Consider the following 24,634-nt stretch of genomic DNA (forward strand, 5'->3'; position numbering starts at 1 on the left):
GAAGCAAACTAGCACCGAAATTACTTGCAGTTGTGGATTAAACACCTAGAGGAGTGTGAAAAAAAAGCATAAAAGTGGAAATTAGTTAATGAATAAAAAGCATAAAAAGCATAAGAAGAAGGAAAAGGAAGAGAAAACTACTGGATGTCGGTGGCGGCAGAAGTGTTGTTTGGTTGAGAGAGAGAAAGGGGATGTCGGTGGCGGCAGAAGTGTTGTTTGGTTAAGAGAGAGAGAGGGGATGTCGGTGGCGGCAGAAGTGTTTGTTTGTTTGGTTATAAAAACAGGGGATGAAAAATATGAGCGAGAAGAGAGAAGAGAGAAGAGCGCGATTTTTTTCTCGCCCAAAATTCTAATTTTCGATTTTATTTAGTTTCTATTATCTTTTTTTTTTTTTTTTTTTGCTAATCTAGTTTTTATTATCTTAATAATCTTTACGGTTTTATGTCAAAACAAAACTTTATAAATACGTTACAAATTAATTCTCAAATCCGGGAAAATTAACTAACACATTATTTGCAATTTTAACGCTAAATAAACGTTAGGAACTTAGTTACGCCTAAAAAGCATTAGTAAACAAAAAAAGTGTGCGTTACTGATTTTCTGTTTTGGTGTAGTGTAATTAAGTCGAGTTAAGGTGGAATCAATCCCCCCTAATTCCTTATCATATAGTAAAATTAGAAATTCCGTAGTTTGAATTATCGTATCTTGTTAGTATAATTCACATCGTAGTATAATTTCCATCATACTCTCATTAACTTTGGATAGATCGATAATCTTAGAAAACATTGAATTCTAAAGAACTAAAAGTGGAATGAATTCTCTACTCCAACTCTATTGCGATAGCATCGAGAGTAGAAAACTTTGATAAGTAGAACAGAAAATAACTTTAGTTTTACTTGCATTTGAGTCTCGTTACTTATTCGTAGGTAAAACTATCATTTTACATTTATCAAATGGCGCCACTGCCATTTTAGTTCCCTTTAGAATTGTTTTCGTTAGTATTGTTAGTCTTTTCAAAGTCCCATTAAACCTACCCACCCTTGTTTGTTTCTAACAGTGATTGTTTGGTTCAGAACTAAAAAAATTTCAAAGAACAAGCCTGAGCGCGCCCCGCGCCCAACAAGGCTAAATTCGATCCCACGCCCAAGCTCTGGAACTTCGGATTGGACTTGAGCGCGACTCGCACCCTACCAAGGCAAAACTCAAGCACCCCCACGCTGAAGCGCCTGGAACTCGAGTTGGACCTGAGCGCGACCCGCGCCTTACCAAGGCAAAACTCGAGCGCCCCCCCCACTCTGAAATGCCTGGAACTCGAGTTGGACTTGAGCGCGACCCGCGCCCTACCTAGCCTAATTTTGAACGCGACCCGCGCCCTCTTCTGGAAAAGCCCAATTTTCACTGGTTAGTTCAAACTTCCATTACTTCAAGTTATTCAGTGTTTCTAACTTGTTACACACACTGAGCTTGCGTATACAAGACGCTATTCATAAGCGAAGCAATGATGCATTTAGGTACTTCTTTCTTCCACTCCTCGCATCTCCTGTTAGAGGTTTATACTAGCATATCAGGATTGTTTTGAGTGTTGTCGTGATTAGTTAAGATTGGTCTTAGCCTTGCATGAGATTAAGGTCAGGCAGAAGAAAAACACCTAACGTAATAAACCGGCAATGTCAACAAACACGCTTTTCTAGTATACCACTCACTATACCTCTAGCTAATATACCACACACTCCACCTAAAATAATGGCTGAAGAAAGAGAGTCTCCTCTCTCTGACTTTTACAAAGCCTTGAACGATAGCCCAAAATCTTGCATCGTTCTATCAGACCCAGTGGGGGATTTCCGAATCCCCCCAAATATATTTAATTTGTTGCCCGTTTTTCATGGGTTAGACCATGAAAAACCTTATCAGCACATGCGTAAGATTGACCAAGTCCTTACTACATTCCAGTATCCTATGGTTGGTGCTGAACAAATTAAATTGAGGGTGTTTCTTTTCACTTTAGCCGATAAGGCGGCGTCTTGGTTAACTGCCCAAGCGCCTAATTTTGTGGACTCGTGAGCCAAACTTGTTCAACTATTTATGGAACATTTTTACCCACCACTGAAGACAGATGAAATGCTTTCCAAGATTCATTTCTTTCGATAGAATCCTCATGAATCATTTTCAGAGGCTTGGAATCGTTTCACCGATCTTCTTATAGAGTGTCCACACCATAACCTCACGAAAGACACATTAGTTTGTGCCTTTTTCAAAGGACTGTTGCACCACCACAAAGAGGTGCTTGACATAATGAATGGAGGTAGTTTCCTTAGTAAAGGAGCCTCAGAGGCTTATAAATTTTTAGAAGATCAAACAAAGCGTAATAATAACTGGGGGGGTAGTGACGATATCTCCCGTTCCGCTAGTTTTTCTACAACAGTTAAGGTTGCCGGCATGTTTGAGACTAAACTCAATCTTGAACTAAAAACTTTAATCGAATCTCTCACTAAAAAGGTAGAGGCTATTTCCGTTCAACAAAAGCATATCCCCGTCATGAATATCAACTTAAATCCATGTAATTTCTGTTTGAGTCTTGAGCATGCATCTCGACTCCTATTGTCCCCTCGCATAAACAACAAACATCACAACAAGATAACGTTTGCTCAATTAATAGTTATCATATTCCTAACGCCCCTTGGAGACAACATCCCAACTTCAGTTGGAGAAATAATCAACAAGTAACACCTCCAGGATTTAATAACCAAAATGTCAGGCAAGCAAACAACTATAATCAAGCTCCACCACGACAAGGACAAGGTCAGGGTAATTATAATAATTATAATACTAATAGAGGTATCGTTCCCGTAAATAATAACTATCATAACCCACCCATTAATAATCAACGTGACATGGTTCCTGTCACACAACCTATAGCTAACACTCCTCCACAACGGGATCGTTTCGACGCCTTTATGCAAACCCAACAACAGATTTTATAAGCTATCCAACTTTCCTTACAGTAGTTAGCACAAGAGAAAGTACAACACAAAAATATGTTTCCAGGTCAAGCGATACCTAATCCTAAAATAACAAACACAGCCTTTGAGGTAAACGGTAATACTAGTACGGAAAATGCAAATGTAGGTGAGTTAAATGCCATCACCACTCTCCATTCTAGCAAAGTGGTTGATAACGCCATAAATATGCCTTTAGTTACCCCACCAGTAGCTAGTCCCTACACCGGATATTGAACTAGATACCGAAATAGAAACTGAAGATCCTACCACTGTAGAGGTACCAGTTAAACCACAGCTTAAGAAACAGAAAGCCAAGGTTAGACATCTTGTTGATCCATACGCTAAATATAGAGAGAAACCACCGTTTCCCCAGAGATTAGCAATGCTAAACAATGATACAAATTTTGAGGAGATTACGGAAGTTTTTAAAAATCTAATGATAAACCTACCTTTTCTCGAAGCGATTAAAAAATTACCTCACCATGCTAAGTTTCTCAAAGAGTTGTGCACTACTAGGCGTAAGACAAATATTCCTAAAGACGCCTTGTTAACTAAACAATTTCCAACTTTATCATAACATAATGGAATCGTTAAGTAAAAGGACCATGGTCGTCCTACTGTACAATGCACCTTAGGAGATTCTCACACAACGACTGCTTTACTAGACCTGGGGGCGAGTGTTAACTTACTCCCGTATTATCTATACAAACAAATAGGTCTACAAGAGATGCAACCTACTAAAATGACGTTGCAATTAGCAGATCGATCTATTAAATACCCTAAGGGTGTGGTTGAAAATGTGCTTGTTAAGGTCCAGGATTTCTACTATCCTATGGATTTTGTTATCCTCGATACAGAAGTCGCTAACAACTCTGTTCCGATCATTTTAGGGCGTCCTTTCTTGGCAACTGCCAATACGCTCATAAACTGCCACGATGGTTCGATGTCCTTGTCTTTTGGCCATCTTTCTGTTGAAGTAAATATTTTTAAAATGATGAATCAGTTACCAGATTCGTCTGTAGATGAGGAGGTTAGCATGATCGAGAGCTTAGCTCAAGATTATTTTAATAACACGTTTCTAGAAAACCAGATACATAAATTCCTTTCTTTTGAAAGTCCAGATTTTGCCGATGACTCCTACTTAGAGGAAGTCAACACCATCTTCGAGTCTACACCTATCGTAGACCCTTCTGTTGCTCCATCTACTGAGTTTGAAGACCTGCTGCCTAAGCAAGTATTCATTACTCAAGATGAGGACCTTCCAGAAGCATTTATCGACATTTCTTCCACCCCGGTGCTTAAACTTCTTCTTTCTGAATTAAAATATATTCAACTTGATCCGGATGGTAGTCATCCGATAATTATATCGTCTTTGTTATCTAAGAAGGAAGATGCACGTTTGATTAGGGTGATTAGGGAACATCGTTCTGCGATTGGTTAGTCCCTAGCCGACATTAAGGGAATTGGCCCTAATGTTTGCACTCATCGTATCCATTTGGAGGATAACGCAAAAACTTCTTGCAAACCTCAGCGTCGCTTGAACCCTACCATGAAAGAGGTAGTTAGGGAAGAAGTCTTACGGTTACTCGATGCTGGTATCATATACCCAATCTCTGATAGCGAATGGGTAAGTCCCATTCATGTAGTTCCTAAAAAATCAGGGATTACCATGGTACGTAATGCCAAGGGTGAATATGTTTCCACGCATGGTCTTATGAAATGGAGAATCTGTATCGATTATAGAAGATTAAATGCCATGACACGAAAGGATCATTTTCCTTTGCCCTTTATAGATCAGATGCTCGAACTTCTAGCTGGTCATGCTTTTTACTATTTTTTGGATGGCTACTCTGGCTATTTTCAAATTATTATTGATATTGATGACCAAGAAAAAACTACCTTCACATGTCCTTTTGGAATATACGCCTATAAATGAATGCCTTTTGGCTTTTGTAACGCTCCTGGTACCTTCCAGCGGTGTATGCTTCATATATTTAGTGACATGGTAGAACACTTCATGGATGATTTTTCTATCTATGGAGACTCTTTCACTGACTGCCTATCTAACCTATCTAAGGTTTTGACACGGTGTGAAGAGTCTGGTTTTAAATTGGGAAAAATGTCATTTCATGGTGAAAAAAGGAATAGTGCTAGGGCACATTATATCTAGTGATGGCATCGAAGTAGATAAGGCCAAACTAGATAAGATAGTGACTCTACCTATACCACGGACTGTCCGTGATATTAGAGCCTTTCTAGGCCATGCAGGTTTTTATAGGCGCTTTATCAAAGATTTTTCAAAAATAGCTAGGCCTTTAACTAATATGCTTTTAAAGGATGCCATCTTTGATTTTAATTTTATCTGTAAACAGGCTTTTGAAACTTTAAAAGCTACCTTAACCTTTGCACCCATTATACAGCCTCCCGATTGGTCTAAACCTTTCGAACTCATGTGTGATGCTAGTGATTATGCTGTTGGTGCTATCTTGGGATAGAAACTAGATAATAAGTCCAATGTTATTTATTATGCTAATAACACTCTAAACGATGCTCAAAGGAATTATACAACTACTGAAAAAGAATTCTTAGTTGTCGTTTGTGCTTTAGATAAGTTTCGTCCTTCTTTGGTTGGTTCTAAGACTCTAGTTTACACGGACCATGCAGCCCTTAGATACCTTCTCGCAAAGAAGGATGCTAAGCAGAGATGAATCCGATGGATTCTTCTCCTGCAAGAGTTCACATTAGAAAGAAAGGACAAAAGAGGGGTCGAAAATGTTGTTGCTAACCACTTATCTAGACTTACAAATGACGATGATAGTGATTTTGAGTCCATATCGGACTCTTTTCTTGATGAGCATCTGTATGCTATTTTTTCTGCACCATGGTATCCTGACATTGTGAATTATTTAGCGTCTGATATTATTCTTGATGATTGGTCAAGAAATGAACGTAAGAAGTTCTTGGCCAGAGTTAAGCTATACTACTGGGATGAGCCCTACCTCTTTAAGTATTGTGCGGATCAGATTATTCGTCGTTGTATTCCCCAGAGGGAATATAATGAGGTTCTCTCATTCTGCCATGACAAAGAGTGTGGTGGCCATTTTAGTGGTATAAAAACAACTTCTAAAATTCTTCAATGTGGGTTTTATTGGCCTACTTTTTTTAAAGATGCCCAAGTGCATTGTAAGACGTGTGTTCATTGCCAACAACTTGGGCGAATCACGAAGCGGTAATATGATGCCATTAAATCCAATCATTGTGGTAGAAGTTTTTGACGTATGGGGCATTTATTTCATAGGGTCCTTTTCCTGTTTCCCACGGTTTCATTTATATCTTAGTTGTCGTGGACTACGTGTCTAAATGGATAGAGGTCATGGCTTGTCGTAACAATGACCATAAGACAGTGGTGTTTTTTGTTAAAGAGTACATTTTCTGTCGTTTTGGCATTCCTAAAGCCATCATTAGTGATGGTGGAACACATTTTTGCAACAGAGTTATTGCGTCCTTAGTAAAAAAAGTATGGAGTTACACATAAGATAGCAACTCCGCATCATCTACAAACTAGCGGACAAGTAGAAGTTTTTAATAGGGAAATCAAAAAAATCTAAGAAACAACTGTAAATCCTGATAGGAAAGATTGGTCGGCGTCGCCTAACTCCGATGCCTTATGGGCGTATAGGACTGCTTTCAAAACTCCTATAAGTATGTCGCCCTTTAGACTTGTATTTGGGAAACCTTGTCATTTGCCCGTTGAATTAGAGCACCGTGCTATGTGGGATATACAAAGCCTTAACTTCAATTTTGATGAGGCGGGTGTCAAGCGCAAGTTGCAATTGAATGAGCTTGAAAAAATCCGTAGCAATTCTTATGATCTCGCAAAGGATTATAAAGCTAACATGAAACGTGTTCATGATAAGCAAATCTTGCATAAAGAGTTTGTGGAAGGTCAAAAGGTCTTACTTTACAACTCCCGTCTACATATTTTCCCCGAGAAATTAAAAACTCGTTGGTCTGGTCTTTTTCTGGTTACTAAAGTCGGGGCATCACCTTGGTAAATCCCAAGGACAATAGTACCTTTCAAGTCAATGGCCAAAGGTTAAAACATTTCCACGAGTTAATATCCCCTAATGTGGAGAAAGTCCTTTTACAGGACCCTGTCTATGAGGACTGACCTTTGTTATTTGTGTACTTCTTTTCACTTCCATATAGTGATAAGTGCATCATTCAGGTAATCGGGCCCTCCCTATGGAGTGTGTGGTTGTAAGTACCGGATCCTAAGTCTACGTTTAACATAATTCACGTATTCCACTCTAGCATGTTTTCTCGGTTTTTTAGTAATGTTCCTTTATGGTGTGAATTGTGTATTTATTGCTTTATTGTTTTTCTTATATTAAATTTTATTCATAAAAAGAAAAAAATATCAAATCCATAAAAATAGTAATCTAGGAAGTTTTGGGAATCTGACTTTAAAAGACCCACGTTTAAAACAAATTTCCTAATCTTCGTTGCCAAAAATTTGTTTAGGGGTGGGGTGTTGGTTTTCCGTCCTTGATTGCTAAACTTTCCATTTTTGTTACTTAGGCCGTTTACTCGTATTTTGATTCGGGTTGACATTATCTATGAATTTAGATTTCATTCATTCACATAACTTACGTCACACACGCACTTTGAGGTGTTTTCCATCTTCTTATATGTCACCCACGGTTAGAATAGAGTATTTTATGGATCATTGGATTGAAAATTCTCTCCTGATCGTTTCCATATCTCATTCGCAAAAATCGGACCAGTAACAAATCGGCAATTTTAGTTTGAAGTTGCGCGAAAAAATCAGAAAATTTCGGAAATCGAATTGAGCTTGGGCCCAAATCTCACACGCACGTGCCACGCACGTACGTCCCCTTCCTCCAAACAAAACAGTCGCGAGTTTTGTTTCCACTTCCACCATTAACAACTCAAAACCCTAACATAAAAAAATAAAAAATAAAAAAATAAAATAAAAAATAAAAAAAAACGAAAACCTAGATACTACCACGCCAATTAGGATTCCCCCACTCCAAAACCTTCCCCACAACATCCCCACCACCATCTCCAACAATTTCAACCACCAAAACAGTAAAAATTTTGAAAAAAAAAACTCGAACCACCACGCCACCGCCCAAACTTTAAGTGAGTTTGATTCAAACTTCATCCCCACATTGCATTTAAACCCTCAAATCGTTTCAAAACTTTAATGGCGCTAAGACGAAGAATTTTGGCGAAACAAGCTTTTACGGCCGACTGCTTCGCACCGTTTTACAGTGACGAGATGATTAGGAGGGATTGAAATAGGTTGTGGTATTCAATAGATGATTTCTACCACTCCGATTTGGTGGAACAATTCTATAAGAATAGGGAGTTGGATGGGAATAGAATTTCTGTTAAGGTGGCTGGGACGAGGAGAGAAGTATCTAGGGAGTTATTGGATGAGATTTTAGGCATTCCGCCTAGACGCCATCTTGAAGCCACATTGCAAGAATCCCAATTTGGTGGGATCGAGCCCTTGATGAAAGAGACGGTTCTGGAGGGAAACTACTATGCGAGCTCGCATTGTGTTCGCCAGTCGTCTCTACGAACCAACTAGCTAGCTGTAGCTCAGTGGATAGGTAGGAATGTCACTGGAAAAGAGAAGGTCAGTGACATCAGTCTGAACTGTCTTCACGTTCTATGGATACTCTAGGAGCGAAAGTATGAATTTGTATTCTCGAGTTTTTGATTAATATGATTAGGAGAGTTGGGAAGAGTATTACACCTCTCCCTGTTTTGATAACAAAGATCATGATGAGTTTGAGAGCAACTCCGAAAACTGAGCGTACTATGATTAAGTTGCATATGAATGTCATAGTGTATACAGACTGTGTTCAGAAGGTTTGGAGGTTACCTGGAGAGAGGGTAGTGGAAGAGATTGAGTCGGATGATGAGGAGGACACGACATGTTTTGATGTCGATGCCTTGGAGAGATGTAATTCTGATTTAGAACGCATGTCAGTGATTCATCGTGGCATGCGTTCTCTTAATACTATTTGTGAAGATCTCCGGATTCGGCATACTACCATACATATAACTATGAGAGTCGTGCCCAGTGTGACGATGAGCGTTGGGAAGAGATGAAGGCAGAGATGGAAGCACAACACAAGTTCCAAGAAGAAATGCTTGAACGCTTCCCACCCCACGGGGGTTCTTCTGAGGAGGAAGCATCTGTGAGGCATGAGTGTCGTTGCCGAAGGACGGATGGCTCAGGCCCATCGGGAGCTCAAGACCCATCTTCATCTCATGTTCCATCGTCAAACAGTAGCGGATGGTTTAGGGAATTTATTGATTGTTGTTGTTTTTTTTATTGTTTTTATTAGTTCGAATGTTAAGTTGTTGAATTTAGTAGTTAAATTTTGAATTCGGTAGTTAATTGTATTTTAATTTGAATTTGAATTTAATTTGGTTCTTTTCAAATTATGCATTGATTTTATTGTTAATCCCACCTTCCCGAATTATTTGGGGGTGGTATTATTTCTTCTAGCATGATTTTTATATGATCTACAATTTTAGAAGTAGTTTTGCGGTAATTGTTGGGAATATTGCCGATATTGGCATGCCTATGATTAGATGTTGTGATAGAATGAAATTTCAAAGAGTTAAGAAGTTACTATTCCAAATTCAATCTAAAAGATACTAGGTTTGTTATAGAATAATGAATATGGGTTGTTTCCATTTTAAGTTTTGAAAATATTTTGTTTCCGGCAATTGCCTTAAAGCTTTTTGGCAACTTACTAATCCGTTTTAGAAACCAAAACCCTATATATACTTCCTTCATTCTACAATCACAACCCACACTACAAACCTTGCACTCTCACTTTTTATCTCTTTTCTTCTTCACTTCAGCACCCAGACTACCCGAAGCGCACCCTGCGCCTTAGTGGAGCGCACCCTGCGCCTCAATGGAGCGCACCCTACACTTGACCTATCTGTTACTCAACTTAGACCAAAGCGCACCCTACGCCCTCACAAGAACAAATCCGAGCGCACCCCGCGCTCAAAACACTGGAACTTGCCCAAGCCACGAACGCACCCTGCGCCCATCCCAGGCTAAAAGTGAGCGCACCCTGCGCCCAAGTGCCTGGACCTCGACCATAGCCAGAGCGCACCCCGCGCTCTGACCTCCGTAGGCACGAAAAATTCCGATTTTTGTGAGTTGTTCCAAGATCGTTTGCAGCTGTTCTAGAGAGTAGTTTTGTGATGACATCTCCTACAGTCATACCTGAGCAGTCGTTCGAAGACTTGTTGGGAAGCGAGACTTATGGAGGTTAGTTCCGCGATAAGATCTTGCAGTTAGGATGGCAACATCTACTGGTAAGTGACGACAACTCATATTCACCTTAGCTTACTGCATTTTTCTACAATAATATTACTTTCTATTGTAACCAAGATAGAGAACAAAAAATTTCCCTTGCAATTGAAGACACGACAATGGAATTCAATAAGTCTTTGGTAGCGTTAGTTTCGGGATTACCCTTGCCTGATCCTATGCACACGTGGGGATATATGACTGATAATGCATACCTCTATGACTATACATATTTTCATGACTATTATGGGGGAGGGGTATTTCGTATAATTGACCAAGGGCGATATAACATAGCCCTTGGTAGCATGTCCCTGAATGTAAGCACCACCATGTTATTCATCATGATGAATATTTTAGGGGAGTGGCAGTTTACTTCTGCAAATAATATCGCTGGTAACATTTTTCTTGCTTTAGCTGAGGGATGTCGGCGATATGACATTCCCAAAGTATTAGTGGCTAGTCTAAAGAGAGCCCAAAGCATGAAGCATAAGTATCTTCTTATGCCTGTTTTGGTTTGCCGCATCATGTGCGGTTGTTTACCTGAATTTTGTACCCAGTTCACGGATTGGAAAAGGGTTGAAGTCATGAGACCCACCAATTGGGTGGTTCGTTCATTTCGAGTTATAACTTGGCTGGGTTGGCAGATGCAACCTCATTTGGTTGCTCCTTACACCCCATCAGACCAAGTGACACTCGACAGGTTAGCACGGGTTGATGACACACGGCGACGGGCTTGGCAAGTTATCATGGCATGGCAGGACGCGAAGAAACCTCATTTCTTTGAAGAGAATGAGGATGATGCTTAAACGCGGGAGATAAGGTAAGTTTTTAGTTTCAGTTAGTGTCTTCTTATGTCCCAAGCAATTTAATTCTTGTTAACCCCATAACGGGTGGAACTCCTATAGAGTTGCGTCTATTTTTCTTTTTCTATACTAGTATGTTTTAACCTTGTTTTGCAGATATTCCTAAATTTCACGCGTTTCCATGGTATTTTTCTACCCTTTTTATTTTAATACTTTGAGGACAAAGCATGCTTCTTGTTTGGGGGTGGCATAGAAACACATGTAATTAAGGCCTCTATTAGAATATAGATAGTACAATATGCACTTGTTTTCTAGATAAAAATTCAAAATTTTCAAAAATATAAATAAAAAGTTTATGTTATACACTTAGGAATATTGATATTCTTTTCTTTCTCTATGCTCTCAATAATCTAGAAGTCTCACGTAGCAGTTGCATTAGAATAGTTTTTAGAAACTTAGGTTAATATGTATATAATAATCTTTGCATCTTTCTATAATATATTGCATGAATATCTATGATTGTTTGGCAGTAAGTTTCTAAAATCTAGGCTAGAGTACTTATTCTACAAATCCTGTGAGAATATAGCCTAAAGCCTTATATGAGTGAAACATTTGAGAAATGACACAAGGGAGAAGTAAAATCCGGATAGAGAAATCACACGTCCACTTGCTTGATCACTATACCATATCCTAAGAGAGAATTTAGGCCCTCTTTGGATCGATATAGCTATAAATTCAAACCTATGAATTATTTTCCGCTAGTCACCCCTTTGAGCTTTTTTTTAGCCTTTTATAAACCGCAAATCATTTACCCTATTACAAAAACAAAACAAAATAAAAAATCAACCTACCCATTATAAAATGAGTCTAAGAATAGGATGAGTGAAGAAAAGAGAAAGAAAAAACATATGTGTAAACAAAAATTAGTTAGTTGCTTCAGAAAATAAAAAGAAAATAAGTTTCCATCCAAAGAAAAGAAAATAGAAATAGAAACAAAATAAAAACTCCAAAAATAGAATAAAATGAGTCAAAAAGCCGAAATAAAAAAACTAAGGATGGAAACAAAATGTAGAAGCAAAAGAACAAGGGTTTCTCTAGTTATGTAATACGAAGACCCTATTATCTCAGACTTGTCTTTTTTGAATATCCATTTCCTTCCTTCTTAAACCATCTCTTAATCCCCGCAACGCCTAATAAAAACCTCTAGCTCAATTAGGAATAGGTTAGTGTGATAGTAAGTGGCACATGTGTTTGATCGAATCCAACTTTCTTGTGTGTCATTGAGATTGTAAGGTAAAGTGTGCCCACTGTGCACTGGAGTAGCGAAACTTGAGCGGAAAAATCAGAGTGGTTTTTGTCTTTACATTTATGTGAGGACCTACTTAAGGACGCTATTCCGAGTTTTCATAAACGGACCTGCTAGTGCATTTCATAGTATTACTCATTGTATATATGTTTATTCGTAGATGATTGATTATTATACATATATTAGCTTAGGTTTCAACTTGATTATTCTGTATTCATTGCTAGTGAGATGTATAGATAATTGAGACATAAAGAAGGAAATAATAGTTTTATTTCTTAGTCGTTGTAGTATAAATGAAGTTTGTGAGTACCTTCACTGGAAAACTCTCACGAGACTATAACTCATCCACTAGGGAATTCCTAGTGGTTTAAGGCCTTGTTGCATATGGTCAATGCAATCGCACTCGGCGAAACGAGAATAGTTAGAACTCCATTTTTGTCACTTATTATAATTTCTCATATTTGCCTAAGGACAAGCAAAATGCTGTTTCGGGGTGGTTTGATAAAAGCCCAAAACTATAGTTTTAACCCCTTAAGAATAATACTTTTAGACCAATTATGCGAGTAATAAATAAGAGTTAATACTAATTACGTGTTTTTATATATTTCAGGCATTGGAGTCAATTATGTGCAGAAATATGTCACTTTAGCGAGATAAAGGAGTAAGGGTTGGTTGCTAAGAAGTTCTGTGATTAAAGGCCAAGATTTAAGGAGAAAACCCCATTTTAAAGCCCGGTCAAAGCTGAAAAGTCAAAGTCAACGCGGGCAGAAACAACGCAAAAAAGTCAGCAGAACTTCCGAAGACCGTATCTTTGGACTCAAACCTCGGAATTGGGCTTACCTTACGTCAAAACGACCGACTCGGAAAGAGCTTTCCAATGGTTTAAGTCTTGACCCAATCAGAGGAGAAAAAGTGGACAAAAAAATCTGCTGAAGTAAAATCTAGCTGAGAAGGCCTCTATGGACTGAAGAAATTGGGTTTTGGGCTCGATTTTTCGGCCCAAAACATGGCTCCTCAGCCCATGCACGAAAAAGTGGATCTTGTATCCTCCATTTCAAGACATAAGACTTAGCTCTTAAGCAAATGTAATTTTTAGGTAGCCATTAGCCAATAATTTTAGATCTAGTTTTAGACTCCATTAATTAGTTTCAATAGCTTGTTTTAGATCTAGTTTTTACCTTTCAATTAATTAGTTTTAGAACAAAAGTAGATTATTATTTAGAATCACTATTAGTTTTATAATAAAGTATTAGTTTTCATCTCAATTTAGTTATTTGATTAAATTCTTATTTAGTTTTAATTGTTTTAAATTCATAAATTAGGTTGTCTTCATTTGATAATTAGTTAAATTATAATTATAGTTCAAATTAGTAAATTTACAATCTTTATATCATGTCTTGCTTAAATTCGTATAGAAATGAAAGTTTAATAACTTAGTTTCAATAGCTTGTTTTAGATCTAGTTTTTACCTTTCAATTAATTAGTTTTAGAACAAAAGTAGATTATTATTTAGAATCACTATTAGTTTTATAATAAAGTATTAGTTTTCATCTCAATTTAGTTATTTGATTAAATTCTTATTTAGTTTTAATTGTTTTAAATTCATAAATTAGGTTGTCTTCATTTGATAATTAGTTAAATTATAATTATAGTTCAAATTAGTAAATTTACAATCTTTATATCATGTCTTGCTTAAATTCGTATAGAAATGAAAGTTTAATAACTTAAAGCTAAACCTCCATTAGAGGGGTTTGAGGAAGCCTTGATGAAAACTTGATTTTGTTAGTTTAGAAATCGTCATGATAATCTATTTAATTTTAGAAAGTAATTAGTTCACCATGAGAATGGGTTTGATTGCTTCACATGCTAGTTATTATTTGGTAGAGATTGTCATGAATAATTAGGGATTAGAAATACCATTTTGTTATGCGAAACCATTAAAATTTGGATCACTTAATTTAATCTTAAGCTAGTTAATTAAGTCGAGTTAAGGTGGAATCAATCCCCCCTAATTCCTTATCATATAGTCAAATTAGAAATTCCGTAGTTTGAATTATCGTATCTTGTTAGTATAATTCACATCGTAGTATAATTTCCATCATACTCTCATTAACTTTGGATAGACCCATAATCTTAGAAAACATTGAATTCTAAAGAACTAGGAGTGGAACGAATTCTCTACTCCAACTCTATTGCGATAGCATCAAGAGTAGAAAACTTTGATAAGTAGAACAGAAAATAGCTTTAGTTTTACTTGCGTTTGAGTCTCGTTACTTATTCGTAGGTAAAACTATCATTTTACATTTATTAGAATGTTAAGGTCCATTTTGACTTGTAAATGAAGTGTCTATTTTTTTATTATCTAGTAATTGCAGATTTAGTGTGTAGATGTAGACTAATTCCAGAAAATGGTGACTATTTCAATTCAATTAAACTGTTTAGATGGACCACTCAAAATCACTAATGGTTGTGGCTTTGATGGGCATTACTTTTTTTTTTAAGCAAGTAGAGGTTGTAGGAAACTTATTCCAAAAATATACTTATTGTTAAGTAAACAAGAAATCAAATTGATATGAACAAACCTTTAATATCAACAAACAAACAAACATTTTAGTTCAACAAATGAACCTAATTTACCAACGATCCGAGCCTAGTGATGATCACTATGTCCTTAAGACAAATTTTTCCCCTCACAGTGCTTGAAGGTTTATGGGAAACTGTCTCCCAAGATAGAACGGATTTCCTTCTATAGAAAACTAACACTTCAATTCTATAGAATTAGCGAACACAACATAGTATTTGACTATAAACAGAGAGAGAAGAGAAATATCAGAACTCTGTGTGATCTCGTGTGTCTTTCTCTCCAAATTCATCCACTATTTATAGGTGAGTGGTGCCTCTTCGAAACAACACAGTGACTCTTGGGAAAAAGTAAACAACTCTTTGAAAAATCACATGTTTCGAAAAGACACACCATTTCGGCATAAAGTACTGTTTCGAACCAGTGCTATTTCGAAAGGTCACACCTTTTCGGCATGATGCATTGTTTCGAACCAGTGCACATTTCGAAAGGTCACACATTTTCGGCATAATGCACTGTTTCGAACTAGTGCATTCTTTTGAAAAGGTTTTTCTCACTTTTCGTACTGTTTCAAGAGAAACCCATTTCATCTCAAGTGGGGTAACTTGGGAGACAAATTACTCATTCATATCTCAATGCATTTGTGCAAACCAAATCCATTTTTCTAACAATCCCCCACATGAATGAAAATTTGGCTTCTTCTATCATAAAAATCTAATTTCTGTTCTTTTACAAATGAAAAGACACCGCATCAGGTCAAGTAGCATGGGAGGCCTTGAACTTGCCTTAGTGAAAGACGATCGGATTTAATTGGACAATCAGTAGACTTCAATTAATGTCTTTGAACTGTCAGCCGTTTGTATAAATCTAGACAATCATCTTCTCGCAATACCTTCTCGAATACTGTTGGTTCTCACATTTGTGTTCATTTTGGCCTTGAACACTTCTTGGTTTCAGAGAGTGCTTTTGAGACATTTGCCTTAAAATTCTCATAGAAGCGGCCCCACTTCACACTCACATAGGTGATTTCTATAAAGAGTATCCTGCAATACTCCACTTGGATAACATAACTTTCCAAGATATAGTAAATCATTAAAAGCTTGACTTATCCTGGTTCTCGTGGCAGATATGCACTGTCTTATATAGGAATAGGTTAGAGTATAATATTACTCTCCAATGCTAACTGAGTCACAAACATAATTCAGTTGGCCCATTGAACCTAGATCTTGGGATCTCTAGTCAACTAGGTTGGTTTTTCCATTATGAGGACTCTTGGTTGATTATCTCAAAAGCTTTAAGCCCATTCCTCTCGATAATCTTTCCACTTGCTCTCTTGTTAAACCTTTTGTAAGCGGATCCGCAATGTTATCTTTTGACCTTACATAGTCGATTGAGATAACTCCATTTGAGAGCAATTGTTTAACGGTGTTATGTCTACGACGTATATGTCGAGACTTCCCGTTATACATGTTACTCTGTGCTCTACCAATAGCAAATTGGCTGTCACAATGTATACACACTACTGCTGGCACAAGTTCAGCTTATTTTGGAATATCTTCTAAGAAATTTCAAAGTCACTCAGCTTCTTCTTCTCCAGCCTCGTCCAACACTATGAATTATGATTCTATAGTGGACCTTGCTATACACGTTTGCTATGAGGATTTCTTTGAAACTTATGCATCTCTCCTAGAGCAAAACACCACATTTGATGTCTTTTGAGTAATGCTTCAACAAATTTCCAATTTTGAATTGATTAATTCAAGGAGATACATAATCCCCCACATTTTCGAATTTCTCATGACAAAGTCAATAAATTGGAAAACCATTTAGATATATGTTTTTCAAGTAAGGCGTCTTGTTAAAGAATGTCACATATCATTCATATAGTGTAGAAAACACTTCTAAGATCTCAATTTTGCTTAGAAGTATGCTTACAAAACAATATCTTAAGCAATCTTCTTTATTGGCACTCTTTGGCGCAATAGTAAAACACATGCATCTTACAAATAATAAAATAATTTTAGAACCCTTTTAGCACCCGCCATTCCTAACATCTGGAATGAGATAAGGATTCTCAGAATCTTAGATCATAATCCCCCCCAAGTGTGGCATTACCACCACCTTGTTTGCTTTCAAGAAGTCCATTCCAAGAATGACTTGAAAATGGTCTAAGCTAGCTATCATCAGGTCCACCTTTCCCCGCCAGTTGTTCATTTTAATGTCAACTTCTTTCCAAAGTGAGCCCTTTCACCGGTTCGGCTTCTTGGTTCAAGCCTCTCATAAAGCCTTTACATTCTGCGAGTTTCAATCCAATAACCTCGGATACATACTCAGAAATTAACATATGAGTTGAACCAGTATCCACCATTGCTAGTAGACACCCGTAGTTGTTGAGTTCCAACTCTACGAACATATATGGTCGTCATCGGGGACCAAAATGTTCATATCATTCAACGAACTAGTAGGTCTAGCAAATGAAATAGGAACAGCATGAATAGGATAACCTGGTGGTGTTGTCATTTCTATTCTGAAATAGAAAGACACTTTGTTATTCTTTAAAACCAAAAAAAGAAAGCATAAACAAATTATGTTCAGTAAAGAATATACACTCACAAACTAATATGTGAACTTGCTTCTGTTTGAGAGAGAAAGAATGGGCATCTAAAGTACCTTCTTTTTAGTAAGCAACAAATAGTGCATGAGATGTCCTTTTCAGAAGGTTCAAAATTAGAAGGTGTGAAAAGTACCTTGTTGTTTCTAATTTCCTTTACTGGTTATCAAACCATGAGATTTTATCGTTCTCAGTAAGAGACAAAGACCATGTTTTTTCTTTTTTAACTCTCTAGCACCAACAGTTGCCTTGTAAAGGTTTCAACCGTCTCTTAAAAGAAGTTTGACCCAGAGTCAAGAAGACTTCAAGTCTTGAACCGTACCTTACTAACAGGTGGCTCTCTTCCATATTTCAAATAGAAAACACAAATATTGAATGGAATAATTTCCATCCCATCTGTTGCCGCTCTTGTTCAAAGTCCAGGTAGAAATGGCGCTAAGCACCAACTTCTCTTCCACTCACAAAGCTTGATACGTTGGCATCATCATTCTAAGGAATTTAATATTTGCACAAGTAAAACTTTGTCTTCTTAATGCGTGTTACTGAAACAATGCATTTGCATACATCCATGCTAGTGAACATGACTGTTGTTTAAGTCTTAATCTAATGACACATATACATCATTATTTAGATCAAACAAATTAGATGAATGTATTGCATGCAAGCAGCGGTCACAACCCATCCATAACCAAGTAACCAGGCAAATAGTTTTGTCTGTTGGACATGTATAAAAACATTGAAACGGTGCCTTCCTCACTTTTGACACTTAACTAATTAGTTGTTTCCAAAAGAAAGCAATTGATATCCAGGAAAACTGCACATGGTCCCAATTAAAACATACCTGATTTTTGGAACAATACATTTCCGTGTGTTACTTCAACATGCTGCAAATCCAATATCTACGGTGAGAAAACTTTCTGCCACATTACAATCTTTTCCGCTAACGCCTTTTACCAATAAAGCAAAAACGAAATCCGCTTCAAAATTGTTAGTGCATTTGAACTTAACAATAAATATAAACCGGAAAGGAGAGATCTGGCTTAAGTTTATAGGAAACTTATTCTAAAAATATACTTATTGTTAAGTAAACAAGAAATCAAATTGATATGAACAAACCTTTAATATAAACAAACAAACAAACTTTTTAGTTCAACGAATGAACCTAATTTACCAATGATTAAATCCGAGCCTAGTGATGATCACTATGTCCTTAAGACAGATTTTCCCCTTCACGGTGCTAGAAGGTTGATGGAAAACTATCTCCCAAGATAGAACGGATTTCCTTCTATAGAAAGCTAGCACTTCAATTCTATAGAATCAGCGAACACAACATAGTATTTGACTAAGAACAGAGGGAGAAGAGAAAGATCAGAACTCTGTGTGATCTCGTGTGTCTTTCTCTCTAAATTTATCCACTATTTATAGGTGAGTGGTGCCTCTTCAAAACAACACAATGACTCTTGGGAAAAAGTAAACAACTCTTTGAAAAGTCACATGTTTCGAAAAGACACACCATTTCGGCATAAAGCATTGTTTCAAACCAGTGCCTATTTCGAAAGGTCACACCTTTTCGGCATGATACACTGTTTTGAACCAGTGCACATTTCGAAAGGTCGCACCTTTTTGTCATAATGCACTGTTTCAAACTAGTGCATCCTTTTGAAAAGGTTTTTCTCACTTTACATACTGTTTCAAGAGAAACCCATTTCATCTCAAGTGGGGTAACTTGGGAGACAAATTACTCATTCATATATCAATGTATTTGTGCAGAACAAATCTACTTTTCTAACAGAGGTTTGGCAAACATCAACCTTTATCAAGTAAATTAGGCTCTCAAGTACATTTTTCCTTGCACATCCTCCTTATAATTTTAGCGAGGGTGTCATCAACTGGAGGCAAGAAATACATTACATAATCATCAAAAGAGTTACACAGCCTAGACAAGTAGTCAGCTACTTGATTGGTTTCCCTGTAAACATGTTTGAAATCAACGAATTCAAATTGTTATTTCAAGGAGTTTATGAAGCAATAGTGCTTAGGCAGTAGTACCAAGGGGGCTCATCCTTGCCATTGATGGCACCAACAGCACACAGAGTCTGACCCAATAGTAATTCTTTTAGCGCCAATTCTCAATGCACCCTTCATACCAGCTTCAATCGCCAGTAGTTCCTGTGACATGACCGGCCAGCAGGTGAACTTCCCCGTAGGCAATCTTAACTTCTCCTGTTACATCCTTGATAGCACCACCAAACCATTAGTGTCTTCGCTTTCTACGAGAACCATCGATATTTACCATGAACTCACCTGGTAGAGTTTTGAGCCAAGTACACCAGTTAGGGGCTTTGCGAGTGAAGGAAACTTGAATGCCAATCCTTTTGATAAGTATTTTAGCTGCCACAGTCTCAGGTACTTCTCTTAACACTGTTTGCAGGTACATTTTCATCTCCTTCATGAGCTTACTGCATACATGGTCCTCAGAGTGTATTTTTTGCTGGAACCTCCTCGAGTTTCTTTCTATCCATATGGCATAAAAAGTACCGCAAACAATGGCTTTGATAATTTCAGCTTCCATTGTAGTGGATCTGCTTAACCTCATTATGTTGTACCTTTCTAGAGTAGAAGGTTGAAAATAATTACTCAGACCCATCCATCCCTTCATTTTAGACCAGATTTTTTTTGTATAGTGGTAATAAAAAAAGAGATGTTTTGAATGCTCCCTTGAAGAGTTACAAAAGCAGCAACTGGAATGATTTAACACCTTTTTTTTCACTAGTCTGTCTTGAGTGGGAAGACAATTTGCAAATAATTCCCAACCTATAAAGGAATGCTTAGGTAAAACCAACTTACCCCAGATAAGTCTGTGCCATTTGACCTTGTTTCGTATCTGTTTGAGCGCCATGTAAGCTTATTTTCCAGTGAATCTTCCCGAGATAGTTTGAGTCCAGATGACTTGGTCTTGTGGTAGAAGAGGGTTCAACTCTGTACCCACAATCTTTCTTTTGAGCTCACTTTCAGGCAAAGAAGATATAGAGTGGTTCCATCTCCCATCAAGGATGAGGTCACTTACCAGGGCATCAACTGGGATTTGTAAAGGTTGTACTACTTCAGGCCATTGAAGAAGTGGTGTGTCATGGCACCAAGGATCATGTCATACATATGTTTGCTCTCCCTTAGCTATATGATGCCTTACAAATCTTTATGCGACTTCTCGATGCTTTAAGACATTCTTCCAAACCCATGAACAGTCGGTACGGGTTTTCATAGTCCAAAAATGTTGATTTCGCACATGATGTTCAACTGACCACTTAACCCATAGAAAGTCTTCGTAGCTTGCAATCTTGAATACAAGGCCACAGTAGGCAGCCTTATTCCATGTCTTGGGATCAGCAATGCCCAAACCACCTTGATTCTTGCCAAGTCTTAGAGTGGAGTGACTTGCATGATGCATTTTTGGAGTCATATCTGGACCAGACCAAAGGAATCTATTGTAGATTTTTTCTATGTCATTCAAAGTTCTTTTGGGTAGAATAAAGGTTCTAGCCCAATAAACATGAAAAGAGGATAAGACAGATTGAATCAACTAAAGACGGCCAGCATGAGTGAGAGACTTGTTCTTCCAATTTGATATCCTCTTGGTGATCATTTCTATCAAAGGTAAGCATTCTTTGATACCCATTCTTGTAGCTAAAAGCAGGAGGGATGCCTAAGTAAGTAACTGGAGGTTGCACAAGCTTAACTTCTATGATATCAACTAGGTCTTGTGCTTCATGTCGACTCATACTTTCAGCAAGCAAAGTAGTTTTCTGACTATTCAACTTTAGACCCGTATAGGCAAAGAACTCTATTAGAGTGTTCTTAATAGTTTGAATAGTCATAGTATCACCTTTACAGAACAACAAAATGTCATCGACAAAGCTTATGTGAGTAATATTTGGCTTTTTGCATTTGGAATGGTAAGAAAAGTCCTTTGTTGACACATTTCGATTCAACATGCCTCCAAGTATCTCCATGACTAAGATAAAAAGATAGGGAGAAATGGGGTTGCCTTGTCGAAGCCCTCTATGACCAGCAAAATAACCTTGAGGTGTGCCATTGACTAAAATGGAGAAATATGGTGTAGTGTAGCACATTTTGGTCCACTCAATGAACTTATTTGGGAACCTAAACTTTGCCATTACCATATCAATAGATTGCCAACTAACCATATCAAAATCTTTGGTGATATCTATTTTGATAGAGCATCTTTTACTACCATGGGCTCTAGTATAGACCCTCACCAATTCATGAGCAAGAAGGAGATTATCCTGTATGGATCTGTCCGGAATGAATGTTGATTGCTGCAAAGAAATAAGATTAGGCATGAAGGGTTTCATTCTATTGGTGAGTAGTTTGGAAACACACTTATAGATAACATTGCAGCATGCAATAGGCATGAACTCTTCAACTCTTGATGGGGATGCACATTTGGAAATGAGACACAGATGAGTAGAATTAACTCCTCGATGCACTAAATTCAAAGAGAAGATAGAAAGAATAGCTTGGACAAACTCATCTTTAACCCATTACCAATTCTTTTTGAAGAAGAAGGCATTATAACCATCAGGGCCTGGAGCACTACTATCCTCCATATCAAACAATACTTGTTGAATCTCTGCCTCATTAAAGTCTTGTACCATATAATCCGCTTTAGATGCAGTAAGAACCCTCGGGAAGTGAAGACTCTCAAGAAAAGCAGGGTCACAGTAAGCTAAAGAAGGTTACCCCAATAGGCCTTTGTAGTAATCAAGAAATGCCTCTGATACTTCTTCTTGTCCTTCCCTTCTAACACCAGCAGAGTCATTCAAAGCCCAAATAAGATTTCTGCTCTTTCTCTCTTTGATCATCTTGTGGCAGAATTTATTGCATTTGTCCCCATACTTCATCCAATCACATCTGGTTCTATGCCTGAGGTCCTCACCTTCCATAATAATAAGTTGACAAAGAGTATTCCTGGCTTCCTTTTCTCTATGGCATAGGAGTATATCCGTTGGGTTACTCTGCTGGTCTTTCTAAATATATTTAAGCTCTTTCCTTGCAGCCTCTGTCTGCTTGGTTATGTCTGAGCAAAAGAATTTTGCCCAACTTCTCAGTTTGTTCTTCAAAAGTTTTAGCTTTTGAGTCAAGATGAACATAGAACTGCCATACACTTGCAGATTCTAGCAAGACATGAAAGTTGCCAAGAAATCAGGGTGAAGAATCCAAAAGTTACTGAACATGTAAGGGGAACTAGCAACGACTTTATTCAAAATAGTAATGACAAGGGGAGAGTGATCAGAAGTACCAAAAGGCATGAATTCAACAAATGAGTAAGAGAATGTAGAGCTCCAATGGAAATTGACTAAGCAGCGATCAATTTTAGACCATTTTCTCACAAAGTTGGTCCATGTAAAGAAAGCTCCAGTTGCTTTAAGATCATAAAGCTCAGATGTGACAAGACAGTCAGAGAAAGGAGTAGTCTCCTTAGGATGCACTGCTTCTCCTCCAATGTGTTCAAAAGAATATAGCACATTGTTAAAGTCCCCTGCTACACACCACTCCCCTTGTATGCCATTGTGAATGTTGCATATATCATTCCATAGACCAAGCCTAGCAGCATTCAATGTGAATAATATAACACCATTTGTTGAAATATATGACATTTGTTGCCGTAGTTGGTATTATATTACTGATCTATAACACCATGAAGACTTCAAAGCTTAATTAAGCTATATGTACAGAACGAATAATATAAAAACTTATATTATTGATAAAGACTATGATCAGATCATTTTTGATATTTTTATGTCAAATACTGATATTGAAATAAGTTCTAGGATACTCTTGCATGCCATTTCAAATCACTTCGATTTAATAAGTGGAACATTACGTTCTTTAGATACTATTTCGCCAACAATTGGTTGGAGATTTTGTGAATTTTGGCTGGGTGGAAAGTTTAAAGTGAGTGTAGATGTGTGGGTTTCTACCTACGACCTGATGTTGAGGTTGAGGGGGAATGGCTGCACTCTTGCTTGGGATAAGAGTTGCCTACATATCAAGTTTCTTGGGTGAACTTGAATCAAGCCTTACATAGTTCATCTCTCTCTACCTATAGATGTTTGGTCTGACTTTCCTTATTTGCTTTAGGTCGTTGTCAAGTGTAGATCCATATTTTGTGCTCTCTTGATAATTCGTCATTAATTACTCCTGCTGTTACAAAGCAAATGTCTCTTTCATTGGTGCGTTAACTAAGCTTCAGGATCGTGGTAGATCATTTGTTTCCATGTATGGCTATATTTGATATTTGGGACGACCTGAGTTTGGGTCGTGGTTACGTCCTAGTGGCGTGGTACGACCTAGTGATATACGAGCTGTGAAGATACGACCTGATGTGTGGACACATGTGTTGTAGTGATTGGTTTGAGAACGGAGGGTACTTACACAACCCCCTTTATTTTATTTTTTTGGATAGCGCTGATGTGAAAAGAAAAGATAAAATAAAGCTCTTTACACGTGTCATACAGCTGGTTTATTTGAAAGAAATGAACAGTTTTGGAAAATGTGCGGGAACTATTTGGATTTTATCTATGGGGCCAACTCACGACGGGTTTTGTGGGCAAGGTAAGTTAGTTATGATTGTGTTTTGTAGGGAAGGTAAAATGTTTTGGTTGTTTCGAGATTTGTGCGGCTAAAGGGTTATTATGTCTGAAGATCATTCGTCTCCTAATTTTATCAAAGCAAAGGAAGAAAAGCAGAAAGAGAAAAACAAAAAATGTCCAACCTTTCGTCTCCAAGTGCGTTTCTTTTTTATAGAAAAAATTAGATCTTTTTGTTTCCTTTTTGTTTTTGTGTTGTCATGTCGATTACTAGTGGTTGTGTGAGTGGGGAAGTGGCATTGAATTAGTCGAAGGAGACAATTGTGAGTGATGGAGATGGTGGTGTTA

At 37.5% G+C, this 24,634-nt stretch overlaps 1 protein-coding gene across 1 annotated transcript; it reads right to left on the minus strand.

The window, feature by feature from the left end:
- Positions 1–22,870: 22,870 nt before the first annotated feature.
- Positions 22,871–23,353, minus strand: LOC147487529 (uncharacterized). The gene has a single exon (XM_086574057.1). It carries the CDS (start codon positions 23,351–23,353, stop codon positions 22,871–22,873), a length of 483 nt encoding a protein of 160 aa, XP_086430183.1.
- Between the last annotated feature and the right edge of the window lie 1,281 nt (positions 23,354–24,634).

The sequence above is a fragment of the Coptis chinensis genome, chromosome 7 (assembly GCF_015680905.1).
Source record: "Coptis chinensis isolate HL-2020 chromosome 7, ASM1568090v1, whole genome shotgun sequence".
Taxonomy (NCBI): Eukaryota; Viridiplantae; Streptophyta; class Magnoliopsida; order Ranunculales; family Ranunculaceae; genus Coptis; species Coptis chinensis.